Source organism: Vigna angularis, chromosome 3 (genome assembly GCF_016808095.1).
Source record: "Vigna angularis cultivar LongXiaoDou No.4 chromosome 3, ASM1680809v1, whole genome shotgun sequence".
NCBI lineage: Eukaryota > Viridiplantae > Streptophyta > Magnoliopsida > Fabales > Fabaceae > Vigna > Vigna angularis.
This window is the reverse complement of record NC_068972.1, coordinates 7,040,786-7,064,135: the sequence shown is the minus strand read 5'-3', so window position 1 is coordinate 7,064,135 and position 23,350 is coordinate 7,040,786. Positions and strand designations below refer to the sequence as shown.

Below are 23,350 nucleotides of genomic sequence, written 5' to 3'. Positions count from 1 at the left end.
GGATCTGTTATCCATTATAAAAACTTTAATGTTCTTTATATAAAACTAGCAGAACCACATTCCCATGCGTGTTTCCCTCCACCTTTATACTTTTTCCAAAAATTTATATTCTTTATTTTATATATAATTTTGATTTATGAATGTGTGATAAGTTCAATTATAATTAATCTACAAAAGGACAGTTCTGTTAACATTTTACATTAGAAGAAAAGGTTATGAGAATACAACTTCTACTTCATATTTTATCATTCTTGTATTGACAAAGTTAAAATCCCCTTTTTCTCACTGAAAAATTGTCCAACTTTAAGTAAAGGGTCACACAGATGGATGAGTGAAGAAGACAATTTTATCATTCTTCTTTCTGTCTTTATTATAAATTCCACATTACAAGTTTAATTGTTTTTATAAAACTAATATATTCAAATTAAATAAGGAGATATAGCACATCTAATTTGTTTTTAACAAGGGATCAATGCCCTCTAGGGGATATTTTATGTCTTAGTTCTCATATTATATTCTTTTAATTTGAATTTGTAATTAAATTTATTTTAATGTTTAGTATACTACGATAAGTTATTAATGATAGAGATTATGCACTACAAAAAAATTTAAAATACCAACGGACTTTTATCAAAATATATATATATATATATATATATATATATATATATATATATATATATATATATATATATATATTTGTCGTTACATTTTTAATACTAATAGATTTCAAATTTTTTACTGATTTTTTTGTTGATAAATTCATCGATAATGAATATATCACTTATTGACAAAAAAAATCGTCGTTAATGCGTATATTACTTATCGATAAATTTTTTCGTTAGTAAATTTGTCGATAATGTAGCGGTAAAATAGTGGGAATTTCCCTACCTATTTTTCACTTTTTTTCGGCTTTTTTTGTTGGTAAGTGAAATGCGCATTATTGATGAAAGAATCTATCGATAAAATTCGTTGGTGATACGTATTTGACTTAACGACGAAAAATCTGTCGATAAAAAAAGCGAGAATTTTCTTATCCATTTTTTTCTCTGTCTACGAGAGACATTATTTATTTTGTCCTCTCTCTCGTAGTGTTTATTTTTGTTGCGCTATTGAGCCTCTGCATTCCTCTACATATCCATCTCACCTCACGTCATGGTAGCTTTGAGGCACCTCCCTCTCTGTTTAGCCAGGTCATTGTCTTCGTCTCCACCAACGTCATTGAGGTCTTTCACTCCATCTTCTTCTTCTCTATAATCACTATCAACACTGTCCAATACATATTTTCTTCCCTTTCACGCTTCAACCACTACCATCACCGTGCAATGCCGCTTTTGTTCTTCCCTTTTCACGCTTCAAGCAATGTCACCATTGTGCAACACCGTTTTTCTCCACTGTAACGATTTTGGAAAAAATGCGTCAAGATGAAAGAAAGAAGAAGAAGGATTGGTAAAAATGCTTTTATCCACTGTAATGATCAAAGCTAACGTTTTTCATCACTGTGCAAAGATTCTAAATTAATAAAAATGAAAGAAATAATGAGAAGGAGAGGGAGAGCGGGGAAGAAGATGAACCAGATTGGGATATTTACTGATAGATTTTTTCATCGGTAATTACTAATAGATTTCTTCTTCAATAATTATCAATGACATTTTATCGTCAATAAATACCGACGGATTAATCCGTTAGTAGAATTTATCGACCAACGAATTTATCGACGAAAAAATTCTTCGATAATTACTAACAAAATAAAAATTGATAAAATTCACCAATGACACTTTTATCGATGACTTTTTGACCATCGATAAGCTGTTAATAATTTTGTTTTACCGACAGATTTTATACATGTATCTTGCAAATTTTCTAAAATATTAAACATTTTTCTTTGAAAAAAATCGTATTAATTTTGTTTTCCTAAGATTTAAAATATGTTTAGGTATTTATTAATAGCAATAAAATAATATAATATATATATATATATATATATATATATATATATATATATAAAATGACAAATCTAAAATGTAGTATCAATTATAAAAATAGTTATAATATTTACATATTAAAAATCCTACCCACTGTTTGTATGGTATCATTGTTAACATTATTAAAATTGTAGTTAAATATAAAATAGTACGAAAACATTTTAAAGAGGCATTTTATATATTTATATTTTAGCGGATAAAATTTGTAGGAGGGAATAAAAGTATGAAAAATATAATAAAACACAAAAGTAAGAAATATATATGAGAATTTTTGGAGATTTTTGATTTGAAAATATGAAAAAAAGTGTTTAAAATGTTATAATAAACATCATTAATTGATTATTTTGAGTTACAATCAACATAGTCTTAAATTTATAATGTTTACGATATACTTGTTTCTAACATCATGAGGAGTCGTGAGAGTTTCCGTGTCTTCACAAATTGAAGATTTTTATTGAAAAGTTATCAATAATTATTTTTTAAAATAATTTTTAATTAAAATAAAAGTAAAACTAAGTAATCTGTCCACAGACATAGTTGATCTAAGTTGACATTTTAACAATGTCAATGTTGTGAAAGTTTTTTCAACAAATAGTCAATCTCATTGTATAACTTGTACATAAATGTAACATAGTTTTTGGTAAAACAAAGATGTATAAAAGACACAAAATGTAATATTTAACAAATAACATAATTAAAAAAAAGTAAGAGAAAACTGTAAGTATAATACGCTCTAATTTTAAAATACTAGTAGAATCTAACATAGCTAGATAGGGTGGTGTGAATGTTTATAAATTTTTAGACATGTATTGAATTCCTATAAGTAAAATATATTAGTTATTTTAAATTTACTAATTGTTTATTCGAGTGAAGACATTTTTATTACCTGGTTATATCTTGACCTTTCATAATAATAAGGTATTATGTTGAAATATTGTGGATAAAAAAATATGTGGTTAAGATGAATAGATAGTTAATTAATTGTTAAGGGAAAGGTATTTCAATAACGAGTGAGTCAGCTCTATGACAGAAAAAAACATAACAACTGACGTTAGCCATGACGACATCGTTTGGGTTTTTCCATATAAATGCACTCATGTCTTACGCTAATCTCGTTACATAGATGCACGTTCTTTCGCCGCAACCTTCATTCTTCAACACTTTCACTGACTTCCACTGTTACCACAGCAAGCTTCTTCATCTTTGTTTTTTCTTCTTCGCAGCCTCCCTTTCGTTTTCTCCATAACCTCACTCTTCTCATCATCTTATGCATGCGTACCCTGTCTTCACCAAACAACAATTTCACAAACACTAGAAAATAGCAAGAACAAGAAACAAGAACATGTGCTTTTTTTCCTTCTTTCTTGTTATTTAACCGTCACACGAGTCGTCCATTGCGGTATTCTGATAGACGCGTTCAAAAGGAAAATACGTTTGCGTGTGGCATTTAGCCACTGATGAGTTCAGGTTTCGGACGATGCGCTGTATAGGTTTGTCCTTTTACTGATTCCTATGTTCATTCTGTTTTATTATCATTAAATTTAATGAGCCACTTTCCGTTGGTCTATTTTAAATATTCCTTTCGTTTTGTTATTTTCTTTTTATATATTATCGTAACAATACTTCAACGTTCGGTCATTCTCTTTCAGACCCAAATCAGCAGAAGCCATTTTTTATTGTGTTATTTTTTTCCCCATGTTTTCTTGCTGGAATGAAGTTGTTTTCATTTGATACATCAGTGTGCTAGAAAAAAGAATAAACGATCAAGAGAGAGAAAGAGGAAATAATGTGACAAGTGGTGGAGAAAAAAAAATGGTACAGAAGATTGTGAAAGGGAAATCAAACGTATGGACAGATATTAGAGTTTAATTTTAATTTATCGCGGGCCTAAACCAAGCAGAAAAAAGCCAAATTTTATAAAAGGATCAAGAATATTTCAACCAAACTCCTTCACCCTGTCGAGGGCATTATTTAGAACTTGAATTTGAACTAGCCCAGATGCCCCATACATGAATCTGGAACAAAATGAAGATGTATAGAAAACACGCATATTATTTACTAATATACTTATTGATTAGTAAATATGAAACTCAAATGCTATCATTCACTAGGAATAACCAATAAATAGCTGACACAATGGAAGATACCTCACACCACCAAAAACGAATATTAATTGTACTCTTTTGTAGTGACGTTTCTATTTCTAAATTACTGACGTTTATATAGAGTGTTATTGAAAAGAGAATGTTTGAGAATAGTCAAGAATACTCTTTCACTTCAGAAAGAAAAAACAAACTCGTATTAGGCGTTTATGGTTAACCATTGTCATATCTTCTACTTGTTGTTGATGATAAGTGATGACTGCATGTGAACATTGTTTGTCCATGTTCATTTCTCTCTCTTAAAAGTCAACTTAGCCATAGACACGTTCTCAAATACGTCTCTTTGGCTAAAGCTTGTTGATAAACTATTTATGGGTTTTAGTTTCACAGTTTTAGGATAATGATTTCCTCTCCAAGGGCATGATTTTATGGGCTTCTTTGTTTTTATTTTTCCAGAGAAGTCAAGGAGATGACGGTGTTTTGGAGCCTGCTTTGTGGGGAATCTGGTTGTTCGGAGGCGGGAAGGATGCCTTGCAGTTATGACTTTAGACTTCTCATCGATCCTTCTACTTGTGTCAACCATTTGTTGATCTCTTGCTTTGATGTGTTATTACTTATGATGCTTGTCTTCATCATGATCCAGAAATCAACATTAAAACCATCTCGGGGTATAATACAGGTGCAAAGATATTCATATTTGCAGACAGTTTCTTCCATAGCTAATGGAGTTATTGGGTTGGTGCATTTGTGCTTAGGCATTGGGATTTTAGAGGAAAAGTTGAGGAAGACCCAAACTGTGTTGCCTTTTGATTGGTGGTTGCTAGAAATCTTTCACGGATTAACGTGGTTGTTAGTGAGTTTAATGTTAAGTCTTAAGTTGAAACAACTTCCAAGAAGATGGTCGAGGCTTTATTCTATTCTGATCTTTTTGATTTCTGGTATTTTCTGTGCGTCATCATTGTTTTATGCAATTAGTAGCAGAGAACTAACCCTTATGATAGCTTCAAATATTCTATCTTTTCCGGGGGCGATATTATTGTTATTATGCACATTTAAGGAATCCAGTTATGGAGACACTAACAGAGAAACTGATGAAAGTCTTTATTCCCTCTTAAATGGCGAGTCTGATAAAAAAGAATCTATTCCATATGTAACACTATTTGCCAAAGCGGGGTTCTTCAGTAAAATGTCATTCTGGTGGTTGAATCCATTGATGAAAATGGGTAAAGAGAAAACACTTCAGGATGAAGACATTCCAGGGTTACGGGAGGAAGATCGAGCAGAAAGTCGTTATTTATTATTTCTGGACCAACTGAACAGAAAAAAACAAAAGGATCCATCCTCGCAGCCATCAGTTTTGAGGATAATACTTTTATGCCACTGGAGAGAAATTTTAGCATCGGGATTCTTTGCATTGCTTAAGGTACTTGCATTGTCTTCGGGACCTCTTCTTTTGAATTCTTTTATATTGGTTGCTGAGGGTAAAGAGAGTTTCAAATATGAAGGTTTTGTATTGGCAATATTACTTTTCTTTACAAAATCCATTGAATCCCTTTCTCAAAGGCAATGGTATTTCCGCTGCAGACTTATTGGTCTGAAAGTTAGGTCACTGCTAACTGCAGCCATTTATAGAAAGCAATTGAGGTTATCTAATTCTGCTAGATTGATGCATTCTGGTGGTGAGATAATGAATTATGTCACTGTGGATGCTTATAGAATTGGTGAATTTCCCTATTGGTTTCACCAGACTTGGACAACTAGCTTTCAACTATGCATCTCATTGGTAATTCTTTTTCGTGCTGTTGGGCTGGCAACAATTGCCTCCTTGGTGGTGATAGTAATCACTGTTCTTTGCAATACTCCACTTGCAAAGTTACAACACAAGTTTCAAAGCAAGCTTATGGTCGCACAAGATGAGAGATTGAAGGCTTGCTCTGAGGCTCTTGTGAATATGAAGGTGTTGAAGTTGTATGCATGGGAAACCAAGTTTAGAAATGCTATAGAGAGATTAAGGAAAGAGGAGCTCAAATGGTTGTATGCAGTGCAATTAAGAAAGGCGTACAACACCTTTCTCTTTTGGTCCAGCCCTGTTCTGATCTCAACTGCTTCCTTTGGGGCATGTTACTTTCTTAATGTTCCTCTGCATGCAAATAATGTTTTCACTTTTGTGGCTACTTTGCGCCTTGTTCAAGATCCAATTAGAACCATTCCTGATGTTATTGGGGTGATCATTCAGGCAAAAGTTGCGTTTACTAGGATTGTAAAATTTCTGGAGGCACCTGAACTGCAGAGTGCAAATGTCACTAAAAGGTGTCTCGATGACAATATGAGGGGTTCAATAACAATCAAGTCTGCGAACTTTTCATGCGAAGATAATGTATCAGAGCCAACACTGAGAAACATAAATTTGGAGGTTAGACCAGGGCAAAAGGTGGCTATTTGTGGAGAGGTTGGCTCAGGCAAATCAACTCTCTTAGCAGCGGTTCTCAGAGAAGTTTCTATGACTCAGGGAGAAGTAAGATTATGTTCCTTTTTGTCTATTATAAACTTTGCAAATTGTGGTACTTCCATGGGCTATTTAGACGAGATTTTCATTTTTTGCAAGTTACCAGCGTGCATTTTTTCTATCATTCATTTGAGTAGTAATATTAGATTGATTTGATTAATATGTACCTTATTTTGCTTTTTGATTTATAGCTTGAAGTGTATGGCAAGTTTGCCTATGTTTCTCAAACAGCATGGATACAATCAGGAACAGTACGTGAGAATATATTGTTTGGGGCAGACATGGATGCTGAAAAATATCAAGTAACACTTCATAGGTCTTCACTATTGAAGGACCTAGAGTTGTTTCCCAATGGCGATCTCACTGAAATAGGAGAGAGAGGAGTTAACCTGAGTGGAGGCCAGAAGCAGCGAATTCAACTTGCACGTGCACTATATAAGAATGCTGATATATATCTCTTGGATGACCCATTCAGTGCAGTTGATGCACATACTGCAACAAATTTGTTTAATGTAATGAAAAATTCTCTTCTTCCTGTACTACATTTGTTATGTCTTGGTGTTATTAACTTTTCACTGATAAATGGCTTTTAACTGGACAGGAATACATAATGGAAGGACTTGCTGGGAAAACAGTCTTGCTCGTGACTCATCAAGTTGACTTCCTTCCAGCATTTGATTTTGTTTTGGTAATTTCTTCCATCTCGAAGCACTAGTTATGTCATTTTTTTAAATTTTTTTTTGCATATAATTAATAGTTCTGTAATTGTAAAGCACTGGATGTAAATTAGCATTGCTATAATCACTCTTTTTTCCTACAGTTGATGTCAGATGGTGAAATTATAGAAGCTGCTCCGTATCACCATTTGTTGAGCTCAAGCCAAGAATTTCAGAACCTTGTGAATGCCCACAAAGAGACTGCTGGTTCTGACCGGCTTGTGGATGTCACTTCTTCCCAGAAACACTCAAATAGTTCTAGAGATATTAGAAAAACATCCATGGAGAAACAATATGAAGCATCAAAAGGTGATCAATTGATTAAGCAAGAAGAGAGAGAAAAAGGAGACCATGGTTTCAGACCGTATATACTGTATCTGAATCAGAGCAAAGGATATATATTATTCTCTTTGGCTTTTTTTTCTCAGATAACGTTCGTGATTGGCCAAATATTACAAAACTCGTGGATGGCAGCTAGTGTTGACAACCCTCAAGTCAGCTCTTTGAAATTGATTGTGGTTTACTTGTTGATTGGAGCTATTTCATCAATATTCTTGTTGATCAGAAGTCTTGCTACAGTTGCTTTTGGCCTTCAATCGTCAAAGTCACTATTTTTACAGCTACTGAACTCCCTTTTTCGTGCTCCCATGTCATTTTATGACTCCACTCCTTTAGGACGGATACTTACTAGGGTAAGCATATTTAACATTTCGTTTTCTTTCCCTTTACAATGTAATGCAATGCATGGAAGCAATAATTTTTTGTCTGTTATTTCCTTGTTTAGGTCTCCTCGGATCTCAACATTGTGGACCTTGATGTTGCATTCAGCTGTTTGTTTGCTGTTGCAGCTACTTCAAATTGTTATGCTAATCTTGCAGTTTTAGCAGTTGTTACTTGGCAAGTCTTGTTTGTCTCAATCCCAATGATTTATTTTGCAATCAGCTTGCAGGTGATGAACGAATTCTTCTTTGGATTACATTACATGGATAATTTGGTGTCATTTTTTAAATTAATTTGAGAATAAAATTATTTAACCGCAGTGTTATTGTTGGACATGAGATCATAATGACACAGATCGACTTCATCCCTGCATTTTTATATAATGCGGGTTTTTGAAACCTATTTATTTTCCATGTAGAAAATTTTGAATTTAAAATAGCTGGGAAGTATCTGATTTAATCAAGATTTGACTTATAAAATAAGGAAACTTGTGTACTACGAAAGGGCACTAAGATATAGTTCAGTTCACAAAGAAAATTCACAATATGGAGGCTCTTTCATCTTTTCCTCTTTTAATGACTTCGTAACAATTTTTCATAGATTTAAATACTCTCATTGCAAAGTAAAAATACTTATTAACCTAATAATTTCTTTTATACAGAAATATTACTTTGCTTCAGCGAAAGAACTTATGCGGTTGAATGGCACCACAAAATCCTTTGTAGCTAACCATCTTGCTGAATCTGTTGCTGGAGCTGTGACAATAAGGGCTTTTGAGGAGGAAGATCGTTTTTTTCAGAAAAACCTTCATCTAATTGATGTCAATGCTAGTCCTTACTTCCATAGTTTTGCAGCAAATGAGTGGTTGATTCAACGATTAGAAACAGTCAGTGCTGTTGTTCTCGCATCTGCTGCACTTTGCATGGTCGTGCTTCCACCTGGAAGTTTCTCCTCTGGTGAGACTTTTTCTATTATTGCTTTTGAAAAGCTACATTTTGTGTAATTCATGCAAATGATGTTTTTCATTAAAAGCTCGGTCCAATGCAAGTATTATAATGTCAACTTATGATGTTATTCCAGGATTTATCGGCATGGCTCTTTCTTATGGTCTTTCACTTAACGTCTCCTTGGTATTTTCAATTCAAAATCAATGCAATGTAGCGAACTATATAATATCAGTGGAGAGGCTAAATCAGTATATGCATATACCAAGTGAGGAACCAGAAGTTATAGAAGGAAATCGTCCTCCTGCGAATTGGCCAGTTGCTGGTCGAGTAGAGATAAATGAATTGCAGGTATTCATTACTATTTCAAAACATGTCCTTAAAAATGCCCCCGTGAAGCAAAGCTCCTAATTTGCTTCTTGGTATAAAAATAGATACGTTACAGGCCTGATGCACCACTAGTACTGCGTGGCATCACATGCACGTTTGAAGGAGGGCACAAAATTGGTATTGTTGGCAGAACAGGCAGTGGAAAATCCACTCTCATAGGTGCTCTATTCCGTCTTGTAGAGCCAGCTGGTGGACAAATAGTAGTTGATGGCATAGACATTTGCTCTATTGGTCTTCATGACTTGAGATCACGCTTTGCTATCATACCTCAAGATCCTACTCTTTTTAATGGCACAGTCAGATACAACTTGGACCCCTTATCTCAACACTCTGATCAAGAGATATGGGAGGTAATGACATACATGTTTTGTAATTTTTCAGTATTTTGTAATGTCTTTTATGTTTTTCACATCTCTACTATGTGTGGACTGATTTTAGCTTCGATGTGAAGGTTCTTGGGAAGTGTCAGTTACAAGAGGCTGTCCAAGAGAAAGAAGAGGGATTGGGATTAGACTCTTCAGGTACACTTGATGTTTTGTTCCTACAACTCTGCTCTGACAAACTCCTACGTAAGTATTAATTAATAGTGGCAAATTATTGTACAGTTGTTGAAGCTGGAGCAAACTGGAGCATGGGACAGCGACAACTATTTTGTTTAGGACGTGCTCTTCTACGCAGAAGTCGCATATTGGTGCTTGATGAAGCAACTGCATCAATTGATAATGCAACTGATTTGATTTTGCAGAAAACCATTCGTAACGAGTTTGAAGATTGTACAGTTATCACGGTAGCTCACAGGATACCAACTGTCATGGATTGCACCAAGGTTCTTGCCATTAGTGATGGTATGTTGCGCTTCAACACATGCTTTTCCAAAATAATCTATAATTGTGATGATTTAATTTTTTAAATAATTGATCATGCGTTGGAACTTAATGTTTTGTTATTGTATATATTCTACGAAAACAAAGTGACTATTTTTTTTTTCAGGAAAACTGGTGGAGTATGATGAACCAATGAAGTTGATAAAGAGAGAAGGATCGCTGTTTGGGAATCTTGTCAAAGAATATTGGTCTCATTTTCGGTCTGCAGAATCTCAATGAGACTGAACAAGATTTTTGGAATAGCTGCCATGTCTTTTTTCCTGTGACATTGACAAGTCAAGACAGTTTATTTAGATTAGAAGTAGGATGGAAATGCATTATATTTGGACAAACTAAGAAAATAGTGCAAAGCTATTCAGCAGTTGTTGCTTACAATATGACATCTATAATTGGAAAAATCATTGGATGTTATCAGAAGCACCGGTATCTCTATCAATTTTAGCCATCTGTCTACTAAGTCTTCTTTCCAGGAATAAAATTTTGAAAAAGATATTTTGCTATAACACATTCTCAATTTAGTAACTTAACCTATTATCTCTGCGTAGAAATGAACTTTCATTTTAATTAAGAAATTTGTTTTTCAATGATTATGAAAAATGTCTAAAATCTTTATTAAAACTCGTTTGGTGAATTATATTTTCTAATCACTTGACTACCGAGTTGCTTTAAGACATGTATTATTTCGGAATGTTATGTCTAACATTTGATTTCAACTTGTATTTTAGCACGTATCCTCTATTAATTATTGGATTGTTCTTCACAGAGTTGCCTCTTAATATGTGATGTTAATCATATTGTCTCTTTTTAAAATTCCAGAACCTACATTTGAAGTTTTCTTTAATATTGAATATGTTTAATATCCCTTCACCTCCAAGTCTTTCTCTAACCTCCAAATTGATATTTTTAAATGATACATGGATGTAATAATCCCTGGACGGCATCGACGGACGGTATCGAGAAACATCAAGGCCGGACGGCCGTGGCAGGTGGATTTCCGAACATGATTAAGGTAAAACACTGATTAAGAATGATTGGACTTTGCTAATCCGAAACCCACGACCAAAACTATAAATACAGGTCAAAGGTAAGAGGTAGACAGGTTCATTAATTACGCATTTATTACAGTGCTTAACTTACCGATCGGACTATCACTGACTTTCGCATCGGAGCACCTTTAGCCGGTACACCTCCGATCGGTGCACAAGAGATTGAACAAGGCTTGACTGGACGGAGAGAACAGAGCTCCGGCCGATGCATTGTGTAGGACTTGGGTGACTCGATCCTATACCAGAACAATGGAGAAACTCCTTTTTAAATGATGATAAATGTGGTTTCATATGTACCTTAAAATATTTCACCTTGAATTAATAATTTTATTTTAAATTCTAAAATTATTTTTTATAATTCAAAAAATCTTATATCTTATTTATTATTTTTCATCGAATTTCAAAATTTGATAAAAAAAATTTCTTCATCAAATTTTGAAATCTAAGATTTTATATTTTTTATCAAATTTTAAAATTTGATTAAATTTTGAAAACTCTTTCATTAGATTTTGAAATTTGATAAAGATAAAATCTTTAATTGAATAAAAACATTATCTTTAATTGAATAAAAATATATTTATTAAATTTTGAAATCTAGTAAAAGAAAATATAAAATTATTTTTTAAAATTAGAAAAATAATTGGAAGTGAAACGCACAGGATGAATTGGATTGTTTTTGAAATCAGGACCCTTGCTTGCGGGCCCAAAAAATACTGATCTTCATTGTATGCCAGTAAATAAAAGTAATAATTATATGCAACATAAAAGAAATACAAATTTTAACTTTTAAAAAAATATTTTAACTTATTATTCTAAAAGCATTGCATGCTTTTTTCTTGAGTATTGTCTCACATTGACGCCAAATGAGAATTGAGGAATACGAAAGCGGGCGTTGACTATTGATAGTTATCATATCAATAATCATATTCCCCTAACTCAAACGCAGAGCACTTGCAGACATTATGGACTGCATTTTATTATTAATTTCACATTTCAGACTTCTACCTTATTCCTTTACTCAAATTAATCCACAAAAATCCTATTCATATCAGATTTCTTCCATAATATATTACACCAATCACTATCTAATCCACAAATTCGACTTCAGATTCTGCCTCTGCGTCATAAACATTAATTTTAACATATATCTTATAGTATTCAATTACTTTTATAAAAATAATAATTTCAAATTAATAATTTAAATTCTTTTCATTTTCAACTTCAACATATGAATTAGCCCATTTTAATTAGATTTTTGTCAGTTGTATATATCTTTCAACAAATTTGCTATACGAATAAAGGCAGTTACTCCCTCCACCACCACCGAAGGCTTCCTGCACCACCCCATACTAATTTTGCCCTTCTCTAAAATGGATATCAACATCCGTTTCACCTTCAACGGATATTGACATCCGTCCATTTACATATTTTATATTTAATTTATTGTTTTTATTTAAAAAAAAAAAAATCTTCAACGGATATGGCGACATCCGTTAACGGATTGCCACATCCGTTCTAATAAAAGTTTAAAACTATTTTAATTATTATTTAAATAATAATATATAAATTAAATTAATAATAATTATTTTATTAAATAAAATAAAATTAATTCATAAATAATTAAGTAATAATTTTAAATTAATTAAATAATATTTATATTTTAATTTAAAATATAATAAATTAAAAACTAAAAATTTAAAAAGAAAAAACTTCATGATGTTACCACATCCGTTTTAATAAATTTTTAAAAACTATTTTATTATTTAAATAATAATATATAAATTAAATTAATAATAATTATTTTATTAAATAAAATAAAATTAATTTATAATTAATTAAATAATAATTTTAAAAAATTAAATAATATTTATATATTAATTTAAAATAAAATAAAATAAAAAACTAAAAACTTTAGAAAGAAAAAAACTTCACGGATGTTACCACATCTTAATCAATTTTTAAAAAGTATTTTAATTATTATTTAAAATAATAATACATAAATTAAATTAATAATAATTATTTTATTAAATAAAATAAAATTAATTTATAAATAATTAAGTAATAATTTAAAAAAAATTAAATAATATTTATATATTAATTTAAAAACTTAAAAAAATTAAAAATTAAAAAAAAAACTAAACGGATGTGTGACATCCGTTAACGGATTTTTTTCTTCAACGGATGTCGATATCCGTTCAAGAGAAAAGGAGGAGGTGTAGGATATTTTAAAATATAAAGGATAGTTTTGAAATTTAAAAAAAGTGTAGTGGTGCAGGGAGCAATGCGTGGTGGTGTAGGGAGTAACCCTCACGAATAAAATGTTCCTGGATTCAAATTAACACAGGAATAATTGAATAATAACTGGTATATGCATTAGAAAGATACTTTTCTAATAGTTTATTTTTATACACTTATATTCTAATACTGATAGTTGTAATTAATTACAGCAATTCTATAATTTTGAAATAATTATTTTATAAGAGTTAACAGTTTTAAATTAAATATAGCACCCCATAATTGGACAATTTTGTAAAACAACACTTACACTTTAAATATATTCCAATAATTTTTAATCTTTAAAATATTCTACCTTATAAAAACATGATTCAATTGAAATACATTAATTAATTATACAGTCTGTCAATTGACTTTGATACATTTAAAGGATATTTCTAGAAGAATGCAAAGTTTGTTGACAATGTACTAAGCACAAATCTCTAAAAGGTTTAGCAATAAAAACATGTTTATTTATTTATTTCATGGATAAATATTTACACAAATTTTCTACATATCTTAGAATCAGGAATTAACAAGGAATGAAACAATGGCACGCTTGCATTAATGCTTCTTCAGCTTCTGCGGTGATAATCTGTTCGAGGGTTTGGCACGTAAAGTAATCGAGTCAATTACTTGTTTCTAATTAAACGTTTAATATTTTATTAGAAACAAGATAAATTTATAATATATATAAAGAATTTTTATTTCATAATTTGATTTTATAAAGTTGAATTAAAATTAATTGCATAAGATGGTAACAGAGGTATCTTAAATCTAGCAAGTTTTATTATTTGTTGTGTCTGTTATCTTTACACACTATTGAACTGATATTGAATTTCCATTAATATATATGTCAGGATGTAAAAGATGTGTTACAAATTTCAAGTTTATTACATGTAAATGGGTAGAAACCTTAAATTTTAACGTAAAGCAAAATAGTTTTCAAATATAACACAGTAACGAACACCAACCTTCTTCTGAGTTTCAATAGTTATCCCTGTCTCATGGTTTTGACTTTTGATTGATCTGGTTGATAAACATAGTGATAATGATAGTGGAAACTATACTAAAGACCCTACAAATTATTCGAGAGATAATGCAGTTGTTGAAAATTAAAGCTCTTCTTAGACCTTTTCCCGTGGGAAATGACATCTCCTGAGTCAACACCCTAATTCAAATCTTCAAACTTTAAAGCTGTGAAAAGCCAGCTATGGGCTCTATAAATATCAAAGGTGGAAGGAACCCTTCACAACACGCCAAAGGGTAGAAAACAGAAGCCAAACCCAACTTTACAAAAATGGGTAAGAGCAAAAACTCTGATGTTTTTTCTCTTCTCCTTCCCCTCCTCTTCTTCACTCTTGTCGGAACCTCTCATGCCGGCGGCATAGCCATCTACTGGGGCCAAAACGGCAACGAGGGCACCCTTTCCGAAGCATGTGCCACAGGGAGATACACTCACGTCAACATAGCTTTCCTCAACAAATTTGGCAATGGCCAAACCCCAGAAATGAACCTGGCTGGTCACTGCAACCCCGCGACCAATTCCTGCACAAAGTTCAGCGCTGAAATCAAGGACTGCCAAAGCAAAAACATCAAGGTGTTGCTTTCCATCGGTGGTGGCATTGGAAGCTACACTTTGGCTTCCGTTGAGGATGCAAGGAACGTTTCAACCTTCCTGTGGAACACTTTCTTGGGAGGCAAATCATCAACACGACCATTAGGTGATGCTGTGTTAGATGGCATAGATTTCGACATAGAACAAGGCTCAACAGAAAACTATGAGCACCTTGCACGTTTCCTTAAAGCGTATAGTAGCAAAGGGAAGAGGGTATACCTAGGTGCTGCCCCTCAGTGTCCAATTCCCGATAGGTTTTTGGGCACTGCCCTAGACACGGGCCTATTTGACTTTGTTTGGGTTCAGTTCTACAACAACCCTCCATGTCAGTATGCTGATGGGAGCGTAACCAACCTTCTGAATTCTTGGAACCGTTGGACTAGTACAGTACCTGCTGGGAAGATATTCTTAGGGTTGCCGGCGGCTCCGGCAGCCGCTGGCAGCGGTTTCATCCCGGCCGATGTGTTGACGTCTCAGATCCTGCCGGTGATTAAGGAGTCACCAAAATATGGTGGGGTGATGCTGTGGTCAAGATTCTTTGATGTCCAGAACGGGTATAGTACTTCAATTATTGGAAGCGTGTGAAGTTGCAATTCGGCGGTGAATTTTTTATCTCCAAGTTGTGATTTGAAATGTAATAGATATAAGAAAAATAATAATGTTGTACTTTTGTGAAGTAGTTTATGGTTGGTTATCTGAAATTGTAGGCACATGTTATGTTGACCCGAGCCTTTTCTTAAATCACACTTCAATTCTTCAATTTACATTTATGTAATGTTTAGTTGAAAACATGCATCGGAGAGATTAAGCTGATGAAAACCACACAAAAAGAACATGTGAAGAAATTCTTACTGAAATATTCCTGTATGGCTGAGAGAGTTCCTATATCCAATTTCTGAGAGGTTGTAATATATAACTTGATGAATATGGTTTTCTAATGTAGGATGTAATATATATGTATGAGAATTTTTGGCATCAAAAAAGTAATTAATTGAATTGGAGGCTTTTAATCTCACCTAGTTGACTTTTCTGTTTGAAGTGCAAGATGAAGCTTTTAAATGTATTTCTAATAGTATAGAATCAGTGCTTCTTCTTTTTTCCTAATTGAGAAAGCTTTATGTATTCAGAAGTCTGATGAGTCGTTCCCCGATTGAAAGCAGGAAAGGGTAATTTTTATTAGAACTAATAATTTTTGTAACAAAACATTATATTTCACCTTTTACATTTACTAACAGATCATTTTTCTACTTTTATATTTTAAAAACTAGTTTGAGCATAAATTCAAAACAGGCAGTAAAATAATTCTATTTTCCTAATATTTAAACTGTAGGTGGGATAAGATAGTTTTCCGATTAAGGGAAATGGTGATTTTAAGAAGTCTATTCGCTGATGGTGAGAATGAAAACAGATGAAAACGAAAGGAAGAAATGAGAAAATGATGAAAAAAAATTCATTTTTGTTAGAAAAAACAATAATGTTATTTTTAATAATTATTTTATAATAAAAGATTTAAAGAATAAATAAAAAACACGTAGTATTATTGTGTGCACTAATCCACTTTGGTAGTTGATTACTTGTTCCGTACAGTATGTAACGAGAGGCGACGGCAGTAAGCCGCGACAACATAGGAGTGATAACCTTGTTAAGATTGCTCACCATGTGTTTGTTTCAGGGCCACTCATTCCGGTCGAGGATATATAGCAGTTGCACATGCAACCCTGTTTTGTTTGATGTCTTGATTCACCTCCACCACGTTTAAATATAAGGTGAACACAATTTTTTGGTTTGAAATTACAACTTGCAAAAGGGAGCATGTGAAATATTAGGAGGCTGCAAGATCATAGAGTTAATATTTAAAAGTAAATGTAAACATTCACTTACTTTCTTCATTTATCTTTTGTCTCATCTTACACTTTTTCTTTTTGTTTTTTCCCCTCTTTTTCTAAGTGGAAGTCTACCATAACTCATGCTAATGCTTCCATCCAATCACTTGGGTGAAAAGATGCTTATATGTATGGGTGAAAAAGAAGTAAAATTTGGAATTCTGTTGGATTTCTTGTGTTAGTATTATTTTTTATTGTATTTTTAAATATATTTTAATATTTTAAAATATATTAAAACAAATTTCTCATGACATATTAAAATTAAGGTATTTTGAACAACACTAAAAATATAATAGATAAGAACTTTTTCTTTTCAATACTCAAATTATTATTTAATCACCTCTCGAAAATATAGATAAAATAGAGAAAAATAATTATTTTCATCATAGATTGTTCTAGTATCGTATTAATTATCTGATACTTGATGTTATGGTATGCTTCGTTCATAAAGTATACTGTAGATTATTAAGCTATGTCATGAAATCGTAACACAATAATCTATAATAATAAATCTCATAGATCTCAAAAAACAGTTCGAAAAAGAATTGGCTAAAAAATCAGTGACGAACCAGGTTAATAAAAATCAGCACCATTTCAACCTTTTTTCTTAATATATAATTTATAACTTTTTTTATTTATCCATTATAATATATTTGATCTGAATTTTATATTTATTTTTAATTATAAGGGCGTATAAAATTATGTTTATTTTAGTTTTTATTATTACAAAATAACGATACTATGATCTTTTTTTATATTATTTTATATACTATTTAATTCAAATAGTGATTCTATTAATAATAAATATTTATCTTTAGTGACCAGATGATACGTCTGGTATCTCCGGGTATGCAATCTTTTACCCCTAAAAGATCATTGACATATATGTCTTACAAAGGCACAGTAATTTTGGCATATAAAAACAATACCTACTATAAATTTTGTAATTTACTAATTTGCAAACAAATTTTCAAGAATTCCTGACGGTGAATAGAAAGAAAACTTACAATACACAATATCTAATTTTAAAATCATAGAAAGTGAACTTTAAAACCTAATTTAATCCTACATAATAGCTTTTGTAATGCAAGAATTGCATCCTTATATCTTGCTTACAAATACAATCAACATTCATCCTTCCAATTTCTTATCAAAATTCCAATGACTACCACTAAAATACGTCTAGTGTCTGCAATAAGATCACACAAAAAAAGGAGCACAGTAAAGCATAAGTGAAAAAAAGAAGTGAAAAGCCTAGGCAACAACCAACAAAATACAATTTGCATCAACCCGTTTCATTCTGTTTACACTGTTCGGACCTGAATATTGTGAGTGGATTGGGACCTCCATATGGGTTGTTTGCCACTTTGAACCAGTGCTACTTCTTCTCCTGCTTTCACCATTCCTTGCTTCTGCATATGGAAACAAAAAGAATGATCATAAGAAAACTAAATAAAAAGAAAAATTTACAACCCTGTGAACCCTTTTTGGCCTCAAAGAAACAGCCTCTTATATCCCCTAAACCAACATGTTGTAGGTCTAAGTTAAACTAGACTCAAATCCCTTAAAGATGACCAATAGAAAAAGTGATCAATAGAAAAAAAATCCCACAAAAGATGACCAATCAAATTTCTCATTAGTCATCAATAAAGTTGGTAGTTAATATGAGCCTGTTTATATGCTTCTTATATAATATTTCAATCACTGAAGATATCCTCTGAATATTACCTGGAGCAGATCCAGGGCTCTTCTGAAAGTCTCTTCGGCATCTTCAGAAAATTTCATGTAAATTGGACATATTCCTTGATACAAGGCCAACCTTTGCTGTGTCCTCTTTCTGCATGGCCAGCAAAAATGAGGTCATGGTTTTCAATTGAATTATATACTCCAATATAAGAAATCAGATTCACATACATCCAATTAAGAAAATGAGAACAACTAATTATTAAGGAAATATAGTGATAAAGGACAAAAATAGAACAGAGAACCCCAAACAACTTGGGCACAGATGCAACCGGCTACTTCTGTTAGAAGAAACAACTTCTTAGTAACTTTTGAGAAGTTCTTTCAGAGGCAGGCAAAACGGATTTCCAAACTGGCTATAAATTAGTTTACTAACTACCTAGTACATTCTGTAACTTCAAAAGTAAACTGTTTTTCGTATGGTCTAAAGAGACAAAGCGAAAAAGGAACTTACTGATCTGTAAATGCAAATATGGTGCCCGAAGGTCTGTAGTGACTCAAAAGGATAGCCATGAAGCCTGATCTAGTGAAGACAACAGTTGAGGTTCCAAGGGTATTAGACATTATGGTTGCATGGTATGCAAACATCTCACTCGTGTGGTTCTACTCAGCACAAAAACGATCACATGTCATTAGAACACAATGGTTAAAATTAAGTAGAGTCATTGAGTTTAAATTTCAAACCTTGAATACGTTGCCAATATTAGGTGGCAATTGACCACCAGTTATAGTGGCTTCTGTCCGTAATGCCACAGTGTGCATTACTTTCACAGCTTTTAGTGGGAACCTGCAATATAATGAATGTAGTTATTATAGTCACATTCAATGAATGTTACCTTTAGATTACTCTTCCAAGTCACTAAGTAGACTGCTACAAATGAAACCACATATTGACACTCCAGCATATAAAATCACAATATCAACTCTCAACTATAACACCATCAAAACCTAATTTTTCAAGGTAACACCAATTTGTTGTGATATCTTTCTTTCCTTAGTTAGAACTCCAATAGAAGAATATCAGGTGATTTGGACAATTCAAGACATAGAATTATTACTTACTTTCCATGAGCAGTTTCCCCAGAAAGCATTATTGCGTCAGAACCTTCTCTAACAGCAATTGCAATATCAGATACCTCAGCTCTGGTTGGTGTCGGGTGAACAATCATGCTTTCCAGCATATTTGTTGCCACAATAACGGCCTTTCCCATGCTTCGGCATATGCTGATTATCTCTTCCTGCATTACCAGGCATTATTGATGAAGAACTCAAATTCATGTCCAGTTTTGGAAGCAATATGTAATCATTTTCTTTAACATTAACTCATTTCTGTTTAAAAGGATTTTACCTGCAAAAGTGGAACTTCTTCAATAGGGAGCTCTGCACCAAGATCTCCTCTTGCAACCATGGCCTAAACAGGATGCCAGAAGTAGACAGTTCAATATCAAGAAATACTAAACTAATGCTCCAAAAATGTAATCCACTACCTCTAAGCAAAACACTCAGTGTTGAAGATTTCTGTTTTTACAATATGGGCTAAATCATTCCTACTCCCAAAATGAAGAAATAACCATAGTGAGAAAAAAAAAATGTAAGGATTAGATTAGCACCCCATCAGATGCTGTAATAATTGAATGCAAGTTCGGTATAGAGTCTGCACTTTCAATTTTTACAATGACGTGTATATCAGCATCACAGCCTGCAGTGTTGAGTGGAAAATTTATCATATTTCAGAATAATTAGAGAAATTATTCGGATGGACTAACTAAAAAATTACAATTATCTTGAATATTTACTTTTCAAATAATTCTTCAGTTCATGAACTACTTGTGCATCCTTTACAAAAGAAACGGCATAGAAATCAACTTTGTTATCCACTCCAAATTTAATGTCATCCCAATCCTTCTCTGCAGCAAAACAACAAAAATATTATGTCTTTGGAAAATCAACATCACATCAATCCTCGTCCAGTGGCCAGAACCCATCCACATGGATAGCCATGTAGAAAGAGATAGACAAATATTTAAAAAATATATATGTCAAGAATGGAAATAGTAATCCCAAATCTAACCAGTTATGGAAGGCAGTGTTGCACTTTTTCCTCTAACATTCAAATGTCTCCTTGACTTGAGCTCTCCTCCATCAACAACTTCACATTTCACAGAATCCTCTGTCTTAGACTTCACCACCAAAGACATCATACCACCTACATCACACACGACAAGAGACACCATTGACTAAGTACTAACTCTTCGTGAGATAAATAGGAAAATACAGATATCGTCCACCAACAATTAAACATATAATAAGTGCGTTCGGAAAGTGACTTCAGCAGTTTATAAGCTACTTTATTTAGCTTATAAGCTTGTCTTGCACACAAGCTTATTCTGGTTAATTATACTTTATTTTCATAAGCCAACAGTTGGTTGACATACCATCAACAAGAAGCATGTCCCCCACTTCCACATCATTGACAAAATCATCATAGTTAACGCTAACACAATCTGCAGTTCCAACACCTCTCTGGATGGTAAAAGTGAATTCCTGCCCAGGTGTTAACACAATTGGTTGAGGCAAATCCCCACTCCTAACTTCAGGACCCTGAAAACAGAGAAAAATGAATCATCAGCTGACACAAAATCTAAACTGTAATCATAGAAATATGATATGAACAAGTATCCTTAAAAACAGCAGGAGATTGAAGGAGGAACTTAAGCATTACCTTGGTATCAAGCATAATTGCAATGGCATTGTCCTTGGATTGAGCGTTATATTCTTTAACCAAATCAATAACTTTCTGATGAGAAGCATGATCTCCATGAGACATATTCATACGGGCGACATTCATCCCAGCCTCAGCCAGCTTCCAGATCATTTCCCTGGTGTTGGTAGAAGGACCAATGGTGCAAACAATCTTTGTCTTCCTCCTAACCGTTGGTTTGGACCACATTCCAACCGCAGTGTCACCAAGTTGCTGCATCCCACGCAAGTACTGCAATTCCTCCTCAATCTGTTCACCGCAACACTAAATGGGTTACAACTCAACCATTTTCGCAACCACCGGCCATTGCTTTATGAGAAACACTCACCATACACTCACGTTCTCTTCTATCTGATTTCCGCCCAATTTTCTTCTCATCCATATCGTCCTTTTCTATCCATCACTTACCATATTTATCACTTTTCTTACTTTAAAAAAATAAATAAATAAATAAATACTCACCATAAACTCACTTTCTCTGGCATCTCACATAAACCCAATTTTCTTTTCATGTCTCTCTTCATTTTTAATGACATCATTTATCCACGTCAATCACTTACTCATACAATTTAGTTTTGAAATTGACTCAATTGCAAAACCTTGCTCTAAGTGAGTGTTCTTCCATTTCTATATACTATTTTGGCCATATACCTACTCATTGAATGGATCTCCAACCCTTTACCTCTCTACATTCTCTTCTTTCTTCCTATCTCTCTTCTTTCCACCCGAATCCACCACGCTTTTAGGTGGAAGTTTCTCATTACTCTACTTCCATTTCAGGTCTTTCACTAAAAAATAACAAATTTTCTCACTTCCCCGTCATATATTTCTCAGCAACAGAGGGAAAATTACAGCGTGAGAGAAAAAAGGCACAAACCTTTAAATCATCCGCGGCTGATACGGGGACAACTTCAGCGGGTGCAGATTTCCTCGCATTGACGCGGCAACTGGGGGAGCGAACTTTGGAGCGGTTGTTCCTTTGTTGTGGTAACACTTTGGAAGCAAAAGTTGGAGGCTTCAACGATGTTGGCGGCCTGTGGTGTACATATCCTGAGGTGGGGTGCGTGAGGGAGGAGTGAATGGATCGAGTAGCAACAACCTGAGACATTTTTGCAGAGAGAGAGGGTAATGGAGTGTGTGAAGAAGCTATGGAGGATAAAAGGGTGCAGAAGAAGAAGGTGCAATTAAAGATTTGGAGAAATCGCCGTTGTATTGGGCAGAGGTAGACAGGTATATAGTGGGGGGGCCGATAACATGACAGAAGACATAAAACACATATTCGATTTTATCGAATTGAACACTATCGTGCTGTGTCTGCTCCCATAAACTAAACACACTTTTGAAAGCGAGTAATCTAAGTGCTGTTCTTATTATTCTAACTTCTATTTTTAGACGCTCGTGTGATTCATTATTACTGATACCGGTTTTCTTTGTGTATTTCATAAACTGTTATTATAACTAACTGGTGACCACCACACTTTTCTCCCTTTACTTTTTCTTTTTTATTTTGTTCTTCACTAAAATTTTACTTTTAGGATTATTATTTTTTAATTTTATCCATTCTCAACCTATTCCACTAATAACTTATTCTAGTCTATACATAAGTAAAAACCTTTCGTCGTTGTGAGATACTAGAAGTTGGAAAGAGTTATCAAGCTCTCGTGGTGCAGTGCGTGTGGTGCTTCTCCAGGTGGTATTCGAATAAACCTTAAAATAAAACCTTAAAATATTCGTTTTACCTTAAAACGAATGTTGACATCCCTTGAAGGATGTGTCCT

General features: G+C 33.1%; 3 protein-coding genes across 4 annotated transcripts; 2 read left to right on the top strand and 1 right to left on the bottom strand.

Moving 5' to 3' along the window:
- The first annotated feature begins 2,985 nt into the window (after positions 1-2,985).
- On the top strand, positions 2,986-10,692 carry LOC108326011 (ABC transporter C family member 10). 2 transcript variants are annotated; one of them, XM_017559218.2, is made up of 12 exons: positions 2,986-3,475; positions 4,544-6,602; positions 6,785-7,105; positions 7,195-7,281; positions 7,414-8,001; positions 8,094-8,258; positions 8,691-8,985; positions 9,110-9,324; positions 9,408-9,713; positions 9,815-9,884; positions 9,969-10,208; positions 10,354-10,692. In XM_017559218.2, exons 2-12 carry the CDS (start codon positions 4,557-4,559, stop codon positions 10,464-10,466), a joined length of 4,446 nt encoding a protein of 1,481 aa, XP_017414707.1. In that variant the 5' UTR covers positions 2,986-3,475; positions 4,544-4,556; the 3' UTR covers positions 10,467-10,692. The 2 variants fall into 2 exon arrangements, with proteins under 2 accessions (XP_017414707.1, XP_052730978.1); XM_052875018.1 differs by lacking the exon at positions 2,986-3,475 and having other exon boundaries at positions 4,209-6,602.
- Positions 10,693-14,802: 4,110 nt separating this feature from the next.
- On the top strand, positions 14,803-15,946 carry LOC108325461 (hevamine-A). Its single transcript, XM_017558538.2, has one exon. The coding sequence runs from the start codon at positions 14,868-14,870 to the stop codon at positions 15,768-15,770; it is 903 nt and encodes a 300-aa protein (XP_017414027.1). The 5' UTR covers positions 14,803-14,867; the 3' UTR covers positions 15,771-15,946.
- A 2,122-nt stretch (positions 15,947-18,068) lies between these two features.
- Positions 18,069-22,912, bottom strand: LOC108324867 (plastidial pyruvate kinase 2). Its single transcript, XM_017557800.2, has 12 exons — positions 22,450-22,912; positions 21,534-21,821; positions 21,247-21,412; positions 20,883-21,017; positions 20,608-20,718; positions 20,422-20,510; positions 20,160-20,222; positions 19,874-20,049; positions 19,496-19,598; positions 19,266-19,414; positions 18,797-18,905; positions 18,069-18,480 (listed from the first exon to the last, which is right to left on the bottom strand). Exons 1-12 carry the CDS (start codon positions 22,678-22,680, stop codon positions 18,373-18,375), a joined length of 1,728 nt encoding a protein of 575 aa, XP_017413289.1. The 5' UTR covers positions 22,681-22,912; the 3' UTR covers positions 18,069-18,372.
- Positions 22,913-23,350: the final 438 nt, after the last annotated feature.

Coding starts and splice junctions, on each gene's coding strand:
- LOC108326011 (XM_017559218.2), top strand. CDS start 4,557: ATGACGGTGTTTTGGAGCCTGCTTTGTGGGGAATCTGGTTGTTCGGAG. Junction 6,603..6,784: donor TTTCTATGACTCAGGGAGAA/GTAAGATTATGT, acceptor TTTGATTTATAG/CTTGAAGTGTATGGCAAGTT. Junction 8,986..9,109: donor ACCTGGAAGTTTCTCCTCTG/GTGAGACTTTTT, acceptor ATGTTATTCCAG/GATTTATCGGCATGGCTCTT.
- LOC108325461 (XM_017558538.2), top strand. CDS start 14,868: ATGGGTAAGAGCAAAAACTCTGATGTTTTTTCTCTTCTCCTTCCCCTC.
- LOC108324867 (XM_017557800.2), bottom strand. CDS start 22,680: ATGTCTCAGGTTGTTGCTACTCGATCCATTCACTCCTCCCTCACGCAC. Junction 20,719..20,882: donor AACACTGCCTTCCATAACTG/GTTAGATTTGGG, acceptor GTTTTGCTGCAG/AGAAGGATTGGGATGACATT. Junction 20,511..20,607: donor ACTGAAGAATTATTTGAAAA/GTAAATATTCAA, acceptor TCAACACTGCAG/GCTGTGATGCTGATATACAC.